A 19,564-nucleotide genomic window follows, 5' to 3' on the forward strand; every position below is an offset into this window, starting at 1 on the left:
TGTGTGTGTTTCGTTTTTTTCTTCTGCCCAGACAGTACATCACATCTATACCGTATGCTATTCCCTTCAGGGCTGTTTTTGATTTTCTCATTATTTCTACTGGTGTACAATGACGCATGGTACTGCTGTCAGTAATGGAAGCCTTGCAGTTGAACTAACATTATGCAAAAAGACAGTGTTTCTATGTTTGCATACATTATTTTGTGGTCAGACATAGCGAGCAACAACGCTGAATTCAAACCACAGAATATGTCGAGGAAACTCAGGTCTGCTAGGCCTATATCTTTTTTAGAAAGTGGAAAGTTTGACACAAACACTCGCATAGAGTTACTCACATCCCCTCACAGTAACGTAGCTACAGAAAGAGATACAATTGCAGTTGTTTCTCTAGTTTCTTGAAGAGGTAGCGGCCCATATCCGGAAGTGAATATCCCAATTTAGCAGGGCTCAGTTGGCACAATTGTAACCATGCCTGTTCACTACAATTCTAGTCATTTGACACAGTAGTAGAGAGGCTGGACTGGCCTACACACTGGATCCAAGGCACATAAAAAGCAGCTGTAGAGCCCAATTTTAGGGCAAGGACAGTAAGAATGATTGACATAAAAGAGTGTGAAAGGTAGAGAGATTTTCATGGTAATTTCAGGTGATCTGCCTTTTGAGCCAATCTTGTGTTTTTTAAAATGACATGGAAACATTTTGGGGTGCAATCATTAGATTTGTGGAATCACTATTAATGTGCTATTGCCGTTTGTAGATTAAGTGTGGCTTTATGCCGTGTATCCATTCTTGTGTTTATATGTCTGTATGGCACGCAGTGTTGTAGTTCAGGACATCAATATTTCTTTATCTCTCCGTATGAGTATGAAAGAAGATGAAAACTGTGTGTGTGTGTGTGTTCACACGCATGCATACTGTATATGTATGTGTGGACTGGAGCAAGTCGGATGTTTAACCAGGGGTTGGGGAAGTGGAACAGCCTCCGCTGCTGTTCCATTCCCTGTTTGGCAGTTTTTAAACACTTCTTAAAAGCAGGATCCATTTTTATTCTGCCCACACAGTGACCTCTCTGTGATTCTCATCTCCCCCTCTATGCGCTGTTCGCAAAGGCCTACCCTCCACCCACTAAAACACACCACTGTACGACACAGGTCATTTAGCTTTATGGCTCACTTCAATATCAAATCCCCACACATTACATTACTTGAGCAGAATGGGATCCGAGTCCCCTGCTTGTAATAACAGCACACAGCAGCACTATTACATGATAATCACAGAGTAATTGCAAACATACATAATGGTGTCCTCTAATTGCAATAAAGCACAGATGAAGATCCACTTGAACCCTAGCATCCCTTTTCTGGGGGGAACATTCGCCAAAAATAGCAAGGTCACAATGCAAAGATATTTGGTGTAGACTAGAGGGAAAAACAGAGCAGTCCTTAAGTACAGCGCCAACTCCAGTCCAGTTTACTAAGTATAGAGGTTGAAAGGTTGTCTGTGTGGAAACTAGGGTGCCAGGAACCCCCCACACACACACTCACTCGCGCATACACGTTTTTGTTGAGGCATTCTCACACTGCCTATCTTAACTCTTTACCGACAGACTGGCTCGGTTTACCAAGGCCACCGTTCGCATATTTCCCACTAGTGTCCCCTTTTTCATATTTGAGATTTATAGGATTTCAGCGTGATTTTAATAGAACAAATTGTTCCCCAAGGAAAATCTCCCTTATTTTCACAACTTGGGTGTCAGCAGTTCCATGTATGCAGCAGCTAAACATGAGTTCAAAACCTATTTTTGAGCTGTAAATACTTTGACAGTTGTGTCACTTGTAAACACTGCAGCATGGGTGGGTGTGGGGGGGGTCTATTTTGACTAAGTATTTGACTGAGTATTTTCCATCAGCAAGTCATGCATGCCCAGTTTTTCTCCTCTGAGTAGTATAGTATAGAGGGTTTAAAGGGGTATTTAACTTTCAAACATGTTTGTGGTCATTTTATCGTCTACTCAGGCTTTTGTGTGCACCTCAGACAGCTTTTAAGGTGTTTGATTAAATATTTATATATTTGATATTCATTTGATCAGACACGCCCCCTTCCTTCCTATATAAACACATTTTACCTTCAAACTCCATTTTGACCATGTTAGACTCATTTACAACACACGTTTTTTATTTATTTATTTATTTAATATATTTTTCTTTTTTGAAAATGAAATAAATAAAATAAATGAACAGGCCCCTCACGCATTAGAAGGACAACTTCAGTGTCCAGAACCAAGGATGTGTATCTTCAATGAATCTAATGGGGTTAAAATGGAGTTTGAAGTTACAATGAGTTTATATATGTAGGAAGGGGGTGCGTCTAATAAAATGAATATCAAATATCTAAATACTGAATCAATCTGGGTTGCACACAATTGCCTGAGTAGATGTTAAAATGACCCCAAACATGTTAAACTAGCGAAATATCCATTTTAAGTGGTTATGTCATATTGTGCAAATTTAACGGGTCCATTTGGTTATTTTATTGATATTGTGATATGAGATTAGATATTGTCTGGGATTTTGGATAACGCTTCATGACATGGCATGACATGGCTTAAGTCTTTCCCAGATTTTAAGGCTGCATTACAGTACGGTGATGTCATTTTCTGAACTTATCTGATTGTTCAAGCTGTTATATTATTTGCCTTTACCGACTTAGTTAATATATAGCTTAGGCATTACTTACTTATCAAAGATCTCATTGTGTAAATATTTAGTGAATGCACCAATAGTCGTCCCCGCAATGAAATATTGTGATATATGATCTTTTTCCATATCGGCAAGTTTTTCCTCACATTCTCGCATGGGAGAACAGAAGAGGCAGGTAGGCTTCAAAAGAATGTGTGTAGTGGACTGCAGCACTGATCTATAAGCTTGTGTGTTTATCTGCAAGATATGACTACAAAAAATTATGGCAGGTTTCTTGGTGACAGTTTTACCAAACTTATGGAGTGCGGAAAGCTTATTTTAAGATTAAAGGGTAGGGAAAGATTTAGCCTAATATGATATCAATAGCATGTAGTATTTGGGCTGGTTACATTTGGGCTAAGGCCATGAATGCAAGTCAACTGAATGACTTGACAAGTTGGCTACAGAAGTTCTAATGCCAGGCGATGCATGTTTACATTGCCAAAGCACCAGTGTCTTCAGGGTGGTGTGCCTCCTCTGTGAGAATGGAGGATGACATACATGCAGCTAACACACAAATTCCTTCACTGCTCAAACATGAACAACAACATTGAATGGTTTTGTCCTCTAATTACCGGTGTGACACAGAGGCAAATCTAGGTGTATTGTTGGAGACGGAGAGAGGAGAAGGTGGATGTATGGGTTTTAGTGAAAAGATGAAGAGTGTTGCATAAAGGGGAGGGAGAGGGTTCGTCTCTGAGAGAAAGAGAAGGAGGGCGTGATCCCAGAAGTGGAAAGTAGTGTTTGCTACTAAAAGCTCAGGCTTTTGTGTGTGTGTGTGTGTGTGTGTGTGTGTGTGTGTGTGTGTGTGTGTAAGAGAGAGTTAGTGAAACTGTGTACATGACAAACGGGAATGGGAGCATGTGATTGTGCTTAGTGCAGTCAGGCCGGGGTTTCCCCCTGGGACTCACTGCAGAGAAAAAGAAAGATTTATCCTGACCACAACTCGTTTATACACGGCTTGATAAATGTGGTAGCCCTTTAAGTACCCCCCCCCCCCCGCTCTCTCTCAAACACACACACACACACAGACAGAGTACAGTGTATTGTACACATTCACACAGACATAAAAGCATAATCTGCACAGCATGCAGGGCAGGCCACTCTTGGCATGGCATGGCTCTGCTCCATACCACGTTGTCTACCATGCTACTTGGTGTGTGCAACTGTTTACATTTTGAATTAATGTGGTGAGTGTGTTTTTATATATATTCAAGACACGGAACGGAGTGAGTGCGCGTGCATGTCTGTCCGTAAGCAACTGCACGGACGCGTTGTCTCTCAGATTAATTGAATCCTTCAGGAGGGAAAACAGACTCCTTAAGAGAAAGCACAAGGCTCTGCTGCCGTGCTACAATAAACCTGTCACAGGCAGAGACAAATGACACACACATACACATACTCGAACATAAATGACAAACGTATAAGACCCACACACAGACAATTATGCACTCACACACGGCACACATACAAGGGGGGCTATCCCTCTTATGTTTGACAGCTGTGGTATGTGTGTGTGTGTGTGTGCATGTGCGTGCGCATGCGCATGCACACGTTAGAAGAGAGCTTGTCATGGCATGTTGAAATACCCAGTGCATTAGCTAACTGACTTATCTGCCAAAACCCTCCCTCAAGCCTCAAACAACAGCCTCCCCAACATGCAAAGGTCACACAGGCTATGGCTGTCTATCTTATATGGAAGTATATTGGTGTACCTTATTATGTAAAACAAAAAGCAACATGACAATATAATGATAATTCTAAACATATAATAATAATAATAATAATAATAATAATAATAATAATAATATGGAATGTGCATCAGATTCAGCATGTTGAGTGACATGGTGACATTTACATCAGATTGTTGGTAGTGAAAGTGAACAACTTTATTTTAAGTCACCCCACATTCACACTGGCCAACTGTGAACTCCACTTTGCCCACACGTGTTTTTAGAGGCTGTACTTTTGTGGGGGACTATATCCACATTCATGTCCACATGTGTATTGTATGTTTGTGTGAGAAAAAGCGTTTCATTGCGTCTGTGCGACTTTGTGCCTTTGCATTCCATTGTATCTGTGTTTGTACATATCTCTGTCTGCATGACTGAATTTCAGTGTGTATCTCTGTGCTTGTTTATGGGTTTGTTCCCATTTGTTGCTATCGGCAGCTGTCAAAGGAACACCTGTCATCTTCACAGGAGATTTCCACAGTAATGCAATGCTGCGAAACAAGCATTACCTAACTCGCACACATACAAGGCACATACAAGGTGTACATTAATCGAGAACAAAGTGAAGTGGCAGAGGATTGGATAGTTCAATGAAGCTTAGAAACATGTGTTTTGATTTGAGCTCAGCCATTCTTTTTCTGGGAATATGGACGCTGTTTAAAGCAAACACATAGTCATACACCCATAATAAATTACAGACACATGGTTTAGACACACATTTCATAACTAGGAAGGAAGATGGGACTTGCACTTTTAATTAAATGCTCCGAAGCCAGCTTTATTTCCCTTTAATAAAGCAGGGTTTGGAGCGTTTAATTAAGTCTGCGATTCCTATCTTCGTCTCTATTTTTATCTCTGAACCTTTAAAAAGTTTTTGGTGTGCATGTTTCTTCTTTACACTTTATACACACACACACACACACACACACACACACACACACACACACACACACACACACACACACACACACACACACACACACACACACACACACACGCCTGTATGACCTATATGCTGATTAAGGGCCAGAATGAATTATTACCGATGCCATAGCGCCAGCTAGTTGTTCTGGGAGAGATGGATAACATGGCTGAGTTATACTATTTGAGTGTATTCTTCCTGTAGGGAATAAAACCCAGAGATCAATAGAGATTCCCCTTGTGCTAACCCTGCCCTGAGTAGCACTGATGGAGAACAGATGGGTACAGAAAGTCTAAGGGAGAGACAGAGATAGTATGCATTTTGACCAGAAATTGTTTTTCCATACATTGTACATGTTCAGAAGCATTCAGATTTGTGTTTGTTTCTGTGAGCGCTTGTGGCTTTGATCGATCATTGATTGAGGATTCACTGTTGCTTTGAGTCTGTGTGATTCCACAGATTTTTGTGTGGGTGTCTTCAGCCTGCTGGTGGTTGTTTATCTCCAAACTGATCTCTCCAGTGGTTCTCTCTCTCTCTCTGTCTGATGGGGAGGTACTGTCATGTATGAGTCTGTGAAAATGGAGGTTCAGAAATGTGTCGGGAGTCAGAGCGCTTCTCTTGGCAACTCACTTTTCCCAATATGGCCAACATTACTGTCTTGAGAAGAGTGAGAGGGGAAGAGAGGGAATAGGCGGAAGAGAGAAAAAGAGAGGCAGAGAGAAAGGAGGTAATGAAAGAGTAATTCCAAAACGTTTAAAAGAACGTTTCCCTCCCAGCCACCATTTGGATGTTTTTTCTGGAACATGGAGTGCAAACATTTTCTCTCGTTCTACCCCTCCCTACTTTTTCCTCCCTCCCTCTATCCCTCTCTTTTTTTCATTCCCCCTCCTTGTTCAGGGAGGGAATTGGGAATTAGGGGTTCTTTCCTTCAGCCATTATAGTATAGGTCTTAACTGTTTTTGGGTGGGTATAGTTCAGTATTCTATTCTTTGTGTGTGCACGCGAGTGTGTGTACTGTGTATGTGTGTCTATCCTCCTGTGTACACATGTATGTTTAACATGCCCATGGGCATGTGGGATGCAGAGATTGATCCACACTAGAGTGAGCGTGTGTGTGTGTGTGTGTGTGTGTGTGTGTGTGTGTGTGTGTGTGTGTGTGTGTGTGTGTGTGTGTGTGTGTGTGTGTGTGTGTGTGTGTGTGTGTGTGTGTGTGTGTGTGTGTGTGTGTGTGTGTGTGTGTGTGTGTGTGTGACCCTGGTGTTTAGCCTGGAGGAATGGGAACTGCTGACATCCTATCAGGACCTCAACAGTCTTGACAGTAGTGGTGGTGGTGGTGGTGGTGGGGGGTTCGTATGCAGTGTGTACACACACACACACACACACACACACACACACACACACACACACACACACACACACACACACACACACACACACACTGTGTCAATCATTGGGAAGAGGATTACGGGTGGGAATGTGGTTAGATACACATTGTTGTAACACAAACACATGCAGAGACGCACACATGAGTAAAGAAAAGAAAAACAGACAAAATAGGAAGGGATGGAATGGAGCCTGCAGAGGAAGAGACGGTCGTAAATGCTGTTTACTTTCACTTTTAGTGGTTGATGAAATTGTAGAGACCACGTTGTCAATTTGGTCAACCATCAGGTAGTTGAATTGCATTCCATCTGCATGTTGAATTAAGTGAATTGCATCGTTCTGACCAGGCTCACATGTTACTCTAATGCTATTTTTCATGGTCTCGCACAAATCAAATGATGGTTTACGACACACACAAATCGGATCATCGTACATTTTTGTCAAATGTGTCACAATACTATGTACCAGCACAAAACACCATAGGGATTAGGAAGTGTATGACAGAAATATAGATATTAATGAAAGTCACAATGAGACAGTTACAGGGCATCTGATGGGCATAAAATGAGAATCTCTTCTGTGCAGCATATGAAGGACGCACGTGCACACACATATGGTTTATAGATGACAGCCAGCTGCATTCAGACAGGCCAACAACAGTTGTTTGTGTGTGAGTGCATGACTTTGTCTCTCTCTCTTATCTGCTATGATGAATTATGGATGGTACAATAAAAGTATACATCCAAGTAATGCATGTCTCTTTATTGTCTTGCGTTCCTGTCCATGTAAGATCTCCGCCGTGTCCTTGTGCTGTCCCAGAACCACTTTATGGTGGAGCCACTCATGAGGCCATGTCATCCACACTAAAACGTTTTATTCTTTAATCCGTGTTTTAACATGAAAACGATTTAGCATGCTCCACAAGAGCGTTTTAGCACTGTTTCAGAAATGATCTCTGTCCATAATAACATGCCTGAAAATGAATATCACATCATAGGGATCCTAATGCTAATTTTGAATTTGTAACATGACTGTTAACCAACCCCTGCTAATGGTTAGTTAACCGATAAAGGATAAATGGGGTCCCAAATTAAAACCCAATGAGGACTGTTTGAGTAAATTATGGAGGATATCCACAACTCTAGATATCCTACACACGGTGGAGAGGTTTGCTGTTGCTATCGACTACTGTAGATCTGTCCTGCTGCGTGTTATCATGCACAGTACGGAATTGCATCAGCCATTCAAACCACACGATGTTTGATCGATGCAAAGCTAAATTATTGATTCAGATCATAACTTTATAGCAAAACACTGTTTTATTCTTGGAAAAGACATAGTTTTGAAATGAATATCCCACAGCCGTCAGGGCTGTCTCAGCTTGTCAACCTCCTGAAGTGTGCATGGTTCTTCATGTTTTATTTCTTATTTCCCAATGTTTACTTGTGTAAGGCAGCAATCATAAAGCAGTTTGCAGCTTCATAATGTGACTGCTGCCTCCAGGCGTCACTTTAGGGGATAAATGTACTATAGCACCAACCAAAAAAGTTAAATGTTTAATCTTTGGTATTAATCGGTTACAACCATTATTATCAGTTAACATATATAGTAGTTTAAGCATTTAATTATTAACATTCCCAGACCATTCATGTACACTGGGATAGTCAAGGTGAAATCCAAAGTCAAGATGAAAAAAAGTAAACTACATCTACGGTAAACTTCTCTGTGGAGTCTTAACTATGCAGGAGTGGATACTAGAACAATGGACACCTTAAAAGGATGACACGTAGAGCTGCAGAAAGATATTTTTTTGGGGGAAATTAAGCGAACACCAAGGGTCATCAAATGCTTTGATGACTGCTTTCAGGGGAGAGGTGTAGTTTTAAATCTTCAAATAGCATTATAGGTGTGGTTTTATGAAATTAAGCAAGATTTCTATGCCAGTATCAAACGGCAAAGGATGACAGGCAGAGCTGCACAAGGATAAGAATGACGAACTTGACAAAAAATGTAAATGTTGCGTAGCAACCGCCTTGTTTGTGCAGACAGTCTGAGACTACTACTTGTAGATATTATTCTTTTAATGAAATTGTTAATAATACTGTGTAATCGGGACGTATCTATGATTATCTATGATTTCCATGGTGCCACGTTTGGTAATTCTCACTCCAGGCATTTTCAAAAGTCACTCTCTGCCTGTCCACACTAAAATTAAATCCCAGAGTTTTCAGACTAAAACAGGGTCAGCTCAGCTGCATTTTCAAAAGAGTAGTGTGGATGCTAGGCATAAACGTAGAAAAAGTTAGATTATATTTTTTGAATTAAAATGTATTAGTGTGGCTGTAGCCTGAGACTAACTGAAGGTTAAGCTTAGAACTGTGTGTGTGTGTGTGTGTTCTGATATGTGGGGTTGTTTCCCACATGTGTGTGAGGGGGTGCACGTGTCTGTATATCTCCCGCTGAGCTTCTGACTCAAAGGGCATTCACTGCGAACACACACAAAACTGTTTGCACATGTCAGTGATCACACAGCTATGCAGTGCAGACACTTAGAATATGCACACATGGGGTGTACACACACACACACACACACACACACACACACACACACACACACTTTCATAAATCTGTGTCTAATAGGTCTGAGTGTGGAAGCTTTCCACCTACACACTATTTTCAGGGCAGAGACTAAAACACACTACACCATTGCATGCTTGTGTGTATGCACACCTCTGTTGGTGATTCATTTAAAAGGTGTATTTGCTATTGATTTAAAATGCTGTGCGTACACGTATGTCTGTCTGGTGTGTGCACGCTCAAAGCCCCTGATGGACTGTGGCTTTAATGTACTGATTTAGATGCAGGGGAAACTCTGTGAGCACAGCATGTGTCTCATAGTCCCATGGGACTAATATGTAACTCCTCTCCCAACCCCCACCCCCTCTCAGCTATATGGGCAGCACCCTTTCCCCTACACACATGGTTAGTTTTATCAGGGTAATGGCTGTACTGTGCATACAGTAATGGGCTGGGAGGGCAGTGGACATTGGGGTGTGTGTGGATGTGTGTGTGTGTGTGTGTGTGTGTGTGTGTGGGGGGGGGGGGGGTTGTCTAAACTAAACATAAACAGTTTTCCATTGCTGTTGGAAAGGTTGTGTGATTGGAAGGGCTGGAATTGGTTCAAAAGGTCCAAAGTTTACAGATGGTCATATCATTCAGTGTGGAGTGGAGTGATTCAGAGGCACATGACAACAGCTCATGCTGTAAATCCAATAAAAGGAAAATCAATGGAGGCAATCGCGGGCGACGGTTGATATGAAATGTTTCGAAAGGGCTTCACCGTATTGACGTTGCAGTGGCCCCTGCGGTGATATTGTGGTTGTGTGTAAAAACATAACATTGCACACTGCACAGATCTCAGAGTTGGCTGTCTGCTCCAACTTTACCCAGATGCATGGTGGGAAGGCAATTTTAATTAATTGAATTAATGACAGTAATATAATCACTGATAGAGTGTGGCCTGACAGCCAAAGTCTACCTTTTTAAAATGAAGGGTTATGGGTTTGCTCTCGCACACGCATGCAGCCCTGGATAAGAGCAAAATGTCAAACTATTACGACATAATTGGCTTGAATGAGGTAGTTGCAAGTAACTATCGTCCTAATCCAGACTCATGTTATACTGTTAGTATTAAACTACCTCCTTTTATGGACGCACAAACCCCCCACTGGTAGTTTGGGAGTCGGCTGCCCTTCAGAATGCACCACATGGTACTGCGGTGTTGCGGTGATCTTGGTGGTGAGGTTGAGTGTCCTTCTCTCTGGTAGCAGTCAGTCTGTGGTTTGGCTCGTTGAAATGGAGTGCACCATGGCTCAGGAATAATGTGATTACAACAGACTGCTCAAGCATGGAAACATCAGCGCTTATCGATTCCGTGCAACAACCCCACCCCCCGGTCCCCACCCTGCCGCACCCCGCCACCCCTCTTATACGCAATGCACACAACACACACAAACATGCTGGTAAGAATCCATAAACCACCGTGAGCAGTTTGTTGTGGTTAGTTACCAAGTTGCGTTGCCTTATAGTCTTCTTCTGGTTTCCTAGGTGATGCCTTCCCAGCAGGCTCCAGTCCTTTCCTGTCTGGCTTCCCAGGACCATCCCACTTGACCTCTGACCCTGCCTACAGAGCAGCCAATCCCAGCAGTCTGCAGATGGCTCAGCTCTGGGCCTCACATGCCCATGAAGGTAAGTTGGCAGTTGGCACACGCAATGCATCCATAGGCCTCAGCAGACATACAGAGAGCCAGACATATGGCAGATGCACACACTTAAACAGCTCTACTTTTAAGTAGGGCTGAGCAAGATGTATAGGATGGATCTATTTTAATGAATGATTTGGAAAATCCAATATCATGATATTGAAAATATGTGTCAACACAGTGTCAGGGAATTTCCACTTCAAAGAAGTCATATTTTATTAAATGTAGTGCAAGTGATATTCAAAAAGTGTTTTGTTAAAAAGTTAAAGGTCTATATTATCATTATTATTATCATGTCTTCTGATATTAATTATGGCTAGTAATTGTTCATTAACACGGGGCTCTCCAGCTCTTTAATTAACAGAAAATACATTTTCAGGTGGGTTGCCAATTTCAGCTAATCAGGAGAGTACCCCTTTATCAGCTTCAGTTTTATAGTGTACCAGTTCCAATTTTCGGCTCATTTCTTTGTGTCATCACTTCCAATTTCACTTGTTTATCCCGTAGGAGATCTCTCTCCAGATTGTATAAAATAGGTATCCCAACCTGAAGATCTATTTTCTGTTTACTAAATAGCTGGAGATACAGGGAGTCTCCTGTTACTGAACAGAATATAGAGCTACAGTATTTAAAACTTAATTGAACAAAAACAAAATCACTTACTGCACCTTTAAAGTATAACATGACACGTCATGGCGGTATGTTCCTGCACTGTGTAATGATGAACGAAGTTTTGGTTAGAACATGACAATGATGGAGATGTATTGAATATTGACATTTGGGGAGATGCAGCAGCAACTGAATGTTCTTATCGCCCGGCTCCGCTTACAAGCAGCCACCCGGTACTTCGCTCTGGCTGTAACGGACACAAATGGCTTCAGATCGCTCTGCTGTCCAATGCCCAGGGGGTCTGTTCCTCTTCTGTTTCCCCTTGCTTACACCATTGGGACGCTGTTCCATTTCTGTCGGCCTGCTGATAGCTACGCTTCTGCCTCTGTCCTGTCTGTCCTACATGCGTCCCTTTTCTCCTCCCCTCTACTGTTCCCTTACTCTTATCTTTTTTTTTTCTCCCGTCGTCCTTTTCTGTAATCCATCTTACTCTTGTTCTCTTTTTTTTTTTCTTTTTCGGGTAGGGGGGTGGAGGATAGTTGTTCTTCCAATCCTACCCTCCACTTTGTATCAGTTCTCTCTGCAGTATATCGGTTACCCCCCCCCCCCCCCTTTTTTTTTGGGGGGGGGGGGGGGGGGGGTATCTATGATGCCCCACTTTCCCATAACATCCTTCTCCTGTCCTCCCTTTCTGTCCCCTTGCTACCCTGTGTGTACACAGTTTCAGATCACGCACGCACACACAGCGGTGTATTTTCATCCTCTCCCAGGATCCTGGTACTCATTCCTCTGTGTCTCTGTACTGTGCAGTAGCTGATTGAATCTCCATTCCTCCCTTGTGTCCTCCTCTGTCTTCTTATCAAATCTCACTGGAGTAGAAGGTCAGATAGGAGGAAAACTCAGATCCTGTCCCACGATGCCTTTTGGTTCAAGGTAAATGGAGAGCGAGAGAGAGGACACAAGCGTCTTCCACACAAAACAATTAAAGTGATTACATGGCCAATGTGGCACAGATCTTTGCTATCTGAATGGGACAAATTCGTTTTTTTCTGATATCATTTTTTAGGTAGGATTTAATTCAGCAGTGTCAATCCACCCTACGGTTAAAGCTGCCCCCTCCAGACAATTTTACTTAATGTTCTCAACAAACCGTGTATGGTTGTAGTTTGAAATTGTTCATTAGAATGCAATGACAACCAGGCAGAGTAGGTGGAGTCTCACAAAGACATGTAAAGTGAAGACCAGCGTAGTTTATCTCCTCCAGCTTCCCCTATAAAATCAAAAAGTCGAATCAATCCAAAACGGTATGGCTTAGATTTGAAAGCCAACTAGCCAGTCACAGCACAACCACCCCTCCGGACGATGGGATTGTGGTAATCACACATTACTTCTAGACAAATAACAGTTTCAAGAGGAGCTTAAATGTTGAACTTCATGTTAAATAAATGTTAATGCAAAATGCATAGAACTGCAAGTTGGCACTGGAAACCATGAAACAGCTGAAAAAATGCAAAACGAATAGCCTACAGTCTGGATGGGGCCTTTAAGATGATGGACCTTGGCTTTGAGACTCTTCCAAAAAGACCTGTGATAATACAGGCTGAAGCAACTAAAGCTAAAGAAGCTAAACTCTTACCTGCTGGCTGAAATAGCTGCAGATTTAACTTGCTCTGATATGGATAAAATCCTCTACAACTTAATAGAAGCTTTAAGATCTGACTGCTGCTGCTGGCTGTAAAAGCAGCTGAAGTTACTAAAAGCTGAAGACGTTTCCGGGCAGCAGCTTAAGTAGTAGTCTTCGGATATGATTAGGATCCTGAGTGGGTGCCCCATATCAAAGGTGTTAAAGATCAAGGCTAACTGTTAGCGGTGGTTAGCTTCTTTAATAGACTGCAAGCAAGAGAGGAAACTGCCCTACATAGCTTCACTTTCTGCACCCCGCTCTTCTGTGTGTCTCTGTCTCCCTTTGCCCTCCGTCTCTCCTGCTCTCCCCCTCTCTTTCTTCCCAGCATAGTACAGCCCTCCCTTAGACACAGAGGACAGATTTATACTGCGGACCACAGCTCCATTCCCGTGCACCGTGCTGGCAAGGCCAGCCTTGTCTTTGATGTCTGCTGGGAATGGTTAGGGTGTGGGAACACGGAATGTTGCACCGTTCTGGGCTGGTGTCGGGAGGTAAAGCTAGCCTGATACTGACATAGTAATCCAGAGAGGGTTACACTAGTATTGGAGGGAGTGTGTGTGTGGCGGGGGGTGTCTATATTAAGAACTAGTCTCCGAGCAGCAGCAGCTGGGTCTGAGGCAGACTCTGCTTTGCCAACACCAACCAATAACCCCAATATGACCCCATAAACAAAACTATTTACTCTTTACCGAAGACTTTTGTTTTGATCCAAAACAGTAATTCAGTTCTGAAATTCAAAACATGCTGCAGATACACACACACACACACACACACACACACACACACACACACACACACACACACACACACACACACACACACACACACACACACACACACACACACACACACACACACACACACACACACACACACACACACACATATTAACTTGAGCCTTCAGCCCAAATCCTTTTTTAAATTATTTATTACAGTCCATCATTAAGCTATGCTGTGCAATTTCTTTCCAGAGGCAATGCATCATGAATCCAGGCTCTGTGTGGGAGAATTGCATTTAGCAGCATAAGGTGCTGTTGTATTTGTAATGTATATTTATATACCACAACATGTGACATGCTGTGTGCCTCCCTCTCTCTCTCTCTCTCTCTCTCTCTGTCTCTCTGTCTCGCTCTCTCTAGGGTACCCCCATCTGCCAGGCAACCTTTACCCCAGCCCCTACCTGCCCCTGGGGCACCTCGACCCCCCCACCCTCTCCCAGCACCCACTCTATGACTCTCATAAAGGTCAGTGGTTCCCAGCCGCCCACGACAAGAGTACACAGGGAGAAGTGACTGAATTGTGTATTTACACAGTGGTGGTGGTGGGGAGGGGGGGGGTGTTAGTGGTGTTTGTTGCTAAGTCTATTCAATTCAGTGGGCGTTTGTGTTTTGTGTTGGTCTTTCTTTTTTAAACTTCCTGTTATTTCATAACTCTATAATACATGTTTTTCTGTTCCTCTGCTGTGACTTGACCATATTCACACTGTAGCCATGCTCAACCCCCCTGTGAATTAAAAGTAAAGTGGCTACCATGTGAATATGGTCAGTGTTGCACCTCTAGTTTTTTTTAAATTTTATTTCCATTTGCTGTCTTTACTTAAACTAGCTTGTGTTTGTGTGCTGTATTGGAGGTCATTATATTGCCTTTTGGACTGTATGCATTATGTACTCTTTTAAAAAATGTATTATTATTTATTTTTTAATCTGTTAGTAACATTAGAAATCAATGACTAATAATTGTAAATATGTGTATACCACACGAGACATGATCCCACATTCCACCCCCCACCCGTACAATACACAATTAGACAATACAAAAAAAACCATAAGAATACAGAAATAAAACCAACATACAAAGGATGTTTTGTTGTTTGTTTGCATTATGTACTCTTAACACATTGATTGCCTAGATCGAGTTAACTCTTTTTTTTTTTTTGTTTGTTTTTTGACCCAAATACGAGATCTAGAAGATCTAGACTCCCATCCACTTCCTTGTTAACTTAACACTTAAAAATTCTGTATCTCGGCTCCTGAGTACTTTTTTTTTTTCAATGAAAAATCTCTTGGCAATGAACAGCAAAAAATCTGAAATAATTAGGGCAGGGTAAGTGTTAAGTGTGATTTTCATAGGGTCTTTTGTGCTCATCTGGTGTGCATGTGGTGTGTTTGCTATTCATTCATGTGATCTATAATCATACTGTCTGTGTATTTCAGAGGGCTTCTATCTGCCAGCCTCCTTGACCCAGTCCTCCCTCCACCCGCCCTCTGCTCCCCCCTCTGCCCGGTCCAGTGCCACACCCCCCCAAAGGACATCCCGGGAAGGGGGCAGGGACAGGGACAGGCCTTTCCGGGGGGATAGGGAGAGAGAGCGGGACAGAGAAAGAGAACGGTCGAGAGAGGAGCAGCGGCCACACAGCGTGGTGGACCTGACCCAGGATGGGAGGAGTGAAGAGGACCGGAGGCTGCGGAGCGGAGAGAGGGAAAGAGAAAAGGAGAGGGATAGGGAACGAGAAAAGGAGAGGGAGAGGGAACGAGAAAAGGAGAGGGAACGGGAAAAGGAGAGGGAACGGGAAAAGGAGAGGGAGAGGGAACGAGAAAAGGAGAGAGAGAGGGAGAGGGAGCGCGAACGAGACAGAGAACGAGATAGAGAGAGGGAGGCGAGCTGGTCCTTCCACCCTCATCCCCAGCAACAGTTACACTCCCAGCCCTCCATAACTCCTGGGGAGGCCAGGTCTAGAGCCCCCCCTCCCCAGCCCTCCTTTCCTCCAGGTGGTGGGGGAGGTAGATACCCCGGCTTGGAGGCGGACCGTGGAAGTCGGAGGGAGGACGAGGGCAGCTCTCGACCCCACCACGACCACAACCACCAGAACTCTCACAACACGAACTCCAACCCTCACCCCTCCCCTCACACAGACAGAGACAGAGACAGGCAGAGGAAGAACGACTCTGTGGCGGGCCTCCACACTTCCTACGGCCTCCCCCCCTCACTTCAGCCGTCCACGGCGGCCGGCATGTCGCTCCCCCACCCCTCCTTACCCAGAGAGCCCACCAGAGAGCAGCGGGTGAGTGCGCCCACATACGTGCCTTCTGTGGAGGTTTATGACGAGCGGGCAGGGCCCATCCAGATCGCCTCGCAGGCCCGCGACAACAAACACGGAGACAAACAAAGAGACAGAGAGAGGGAACGAGACCGCGGGGAGCGTGAAAGAGACAGGGAGAGAGAGCAAGACAGAGAAAGGGAGCGTGAAAGGGAGAGGGAGAGCTACAGGTTCCATGATAGGAGCCTGGCGGAGCACGCTCGCCTCTCCCTCTGCGAGTCGACCAATCAGAGAGAGGAGGGCTCCGTGATCCGCTCCAATGGTTCCATTGGTAAGCGAGCCCAGGACGTAGCGTACTCCTCCAGCCAATCAGGGTTCAGCCCAGACGCCAGGGACCCGCCCAAACATTCAATCCGATTGGGTCTCGAGCGGGCAGGGGCGGAGCCTAAGTGGAACAACATAAACTCTTTGGCTAGCTACGCTACCAGTCACATGGCGGCACTGGCGGCCCAGCACGGACACGCACTTCCCTCACCCCACAACCAGTCCTTGCACACGCATGCACCCCACTCCCCCCACACGCACCAAACCAACCACAACCCCCACTCCCCTCACACACACCCCTCCCAACACGGACACACGCACCCCTCCCTCGTTCAGCCCAGTCCTGCTGGGCGTGGAGGCGACGAAGGGGGTCAAAGACGCTACCTGGACCCCTCGGCGCTCTACCGTCCTGGTGTAGGGGTAACGGTGGGAGGACCCCACAGTAACGGGGAACGAGGGACGGGGCCTAGCTCCGATCCCACAGAGGTCTCTGCTATGCAGAGCCTGATAAAATACAGTGGAAACTTCCCTTCAGAAGGACACGGGGCCTCCAGGCATGCTGCGGACAACCGAGGGCCCTTTGGAGGCCTGGGAAGCATGCGGCAGGAGGCCGAAAGAGAGCGGGAACGAGAGAGGGAGCGTGAGAGAGACAGAGAGAGGGAAAGGGCTGCCGCAGGGCCAGGAGGTCCTGGTTCGTTGCGGGTGGCCCCCCAGCTGAAGAGGGAACAAGAGCGACCGGACAGTGCCCGGTCGTTTGGGCGGGAGGGCGAGGGGGAGGTCCGCCACCCTCCAGTTGGCATTGCTGTAGCTGTGGCGAGGCAGAGAGACAGTGGAGGAAACAGCAAACAGAGCAGCGGCACTTCAGATCCACAGAGACCCCTGCTGCAAACTACCATCAAAGGTAATGACACCTTTTCTGTTCATCTTTTGCATCAGGTCTCTTTTCAGAAGTCTCCTCATACAAATCATTTTATCTTTCTTGTTGCATGTTCTGTCAAATATGAAATTCAGCCATTACATAAGGTCCTTTTCTCTTATCTCCCTTGCACAACCATTATTCAACATTTCCTGTTCCATTACAATTTCTTTGCGACTGTGTGTTGTCATTGTACAAATAGAGAATATAGATCATGGTCAAGATAAATGCAGCAAAGCTCAGTGCATCACCCGCATCTATTAACATTTAGGAGACTTCCTGTCATCACTTGAGACATGTATCTGTATAGAATGGTATTAAAGCTTACCAGCAAATCAGAAAAGTCACATGAACTGTTTGTTTATCATATTTGTGAGAGGGAAAGATGAGAGATTTATTGTTTTGGCCACAATCATTTCTGAGGGAAAGGTGACATTTAATCACTGAAGTATCACACAGAGGAAGTGTCACACTGTGTAGCTTCTGGCATTCTGGCCCCTCGACCCCCCCCCCTCCTCAAAGTAATAAATACCTTTTTAAAATGGTCTTTCAGTGTGTTTTTGCCGTGGCCTGATTTTTAGCAGCACTCCAGTCCACTGTGGTTACTCACATAATCACACCGCAGGGGAAGTGCAGGACCCCTTTACTTTTAATGCGCCAAAAGCAAAATGATTCCTCATTTTAGAGCTCATGAATAATGGAGGATTAATTTTCCTTTCAGATCAAAGTTAGATTTTCTGGGCTCTGTTTGACTTTGAGGTGGTCATGCGCGTGACGTGATTGGAATGACAAATCCAACTTTTCTTCTGAATAGCTAATTATGTCATATGAGATATTTGTGTGTGTGGGGAGGGTGGGTGGTGCTCATTTACTGTCTCTGTTGGCTCTCTGCTGCTGCATAGCGATAGCTGCCGGGCTAGGCCGCGTTCTATTCTTAACACGCCAAGGTCATGCAGCTACACATCTCTCTCTCACCTTCTCACTCTCTCTTACTCTTTCTCTCTCTCTCTCTTTCTCTCTCTCTCACACACACACACACACACACACTTCCCATTCTCTGCTTCATTCGTTCCATGTTCTCATTGCTGCTTTCATTTTTTTTTACTGTCTCGCTCATTCTACTCACCCCGAGTTAGTGTTTAAGAGTTGCTCTTTCCTTGTCCCACCTCAGGCACCCCCCCCCCCACCCTCCCCTTCTACTCCACTCTTTTTCTTTATCTCCTCTCCTTCCATCACCCCCCCCCCTCTCTCTGCATTAAACATGTCATTACAGAGTGCAGCTAAAAGCTACAAACAAGCCTTGAATTACAATAAGACCATGGGTGCGTTGCTAAGCAATGGATCAGTCTTCAGAGTGAGAGTGTGTGTGTGTGTGTGTGTGTGTGTGTGTGTGTGTGTGTGTGTGCGTGCGTGCGCGTACACACACACATCCACGTATTTGTGTAATTATTTGTGTGTATGTGATGTGTATATTTTGGTGCACTCACTCCTGTGTGTGTGTGTGTGTGTGTGTGTGTGTGTGTGTGTGTGTGTGTGTGTGTGTGTGTGAGAGACACGGGCATGTGCCTTTGGGGGGCGTTTATTCATTTCCTTGGTTGAGCAGAGTGATTGGTCTAATAGCATTAGTCCCTCGCGCTAAGAGCAACTCTACATAAACGGCAGAGAATTTACATGGATGGATGGATGGATGGATGGATGGATGGATGTGGAGAACAAGAGAGGGAAGGACAACAAGGGATCGACACAGGAAAGAGATGGATGATGGATAGGTAGAAAGCGCTAGAAAAGAAGAGAGATGGAAGGAATAGATGGATGGACGGCATGAGAGTGACTGTGAGGAAGGGGGCTAAGTAGAAGAGAAGTAGAGAGAGAGATGGGAGCACAGCAACCAGAGGGCAGGGAAGGAATGACAGATGGAGAGAATGAAGATGGAGAGATAAAGGGAGGGTGGGATGA

General features: G+C 44.5%; 1 protein-coding gene across 2 annotated transcripts in view; it reads left to right on the plus strand.

The window, feature by feature from the left end:
- The window catches only part of tnrc18 (trinucleotide repeat containing 18), a 58,570-nt gene that overhangs the window by 3,138 nt on the left and 35,868 nt on the right, over nucleotides 1-19,564 (plus strand). For both annotated transcript variants that reach the window (XM_084072697.1, XM_084072698.1), the window contains exons 3-5: nucleotides 10,884-11,024; nucleotides 14,471-14,575; nucleotides 15,545-17,593. In XM_084072697.1, coding sequence (XP_083928823.1) covers nucleotides 10,884-11,024; nucleotides 14,471-14,575; nucleotides 15,545-17,593 — 2,295 coding nt within the window. The remainder of the gene's footprint in view (nucleotides 1-10,883; nucleotides 11,025-14,470; nucleotides 14,576-15,544; nucleotides 17,594-19,564) is intronic.

The sequence above is a fragment of the Gymnoscopelus microlampas genome (genome assembly GCF_963454915.1).
Source record: "Gymnoscopelus microlampas genome assembly, chromosome: 11".
In the NCBI taxonomy this organism is placed as follows: Eukaryota; Metazoa; Chordata; class Actinopteri; order Myctophiformes; family Myctophidae; genus Gymnoscopelus; species Gymnoscopelus microlampas.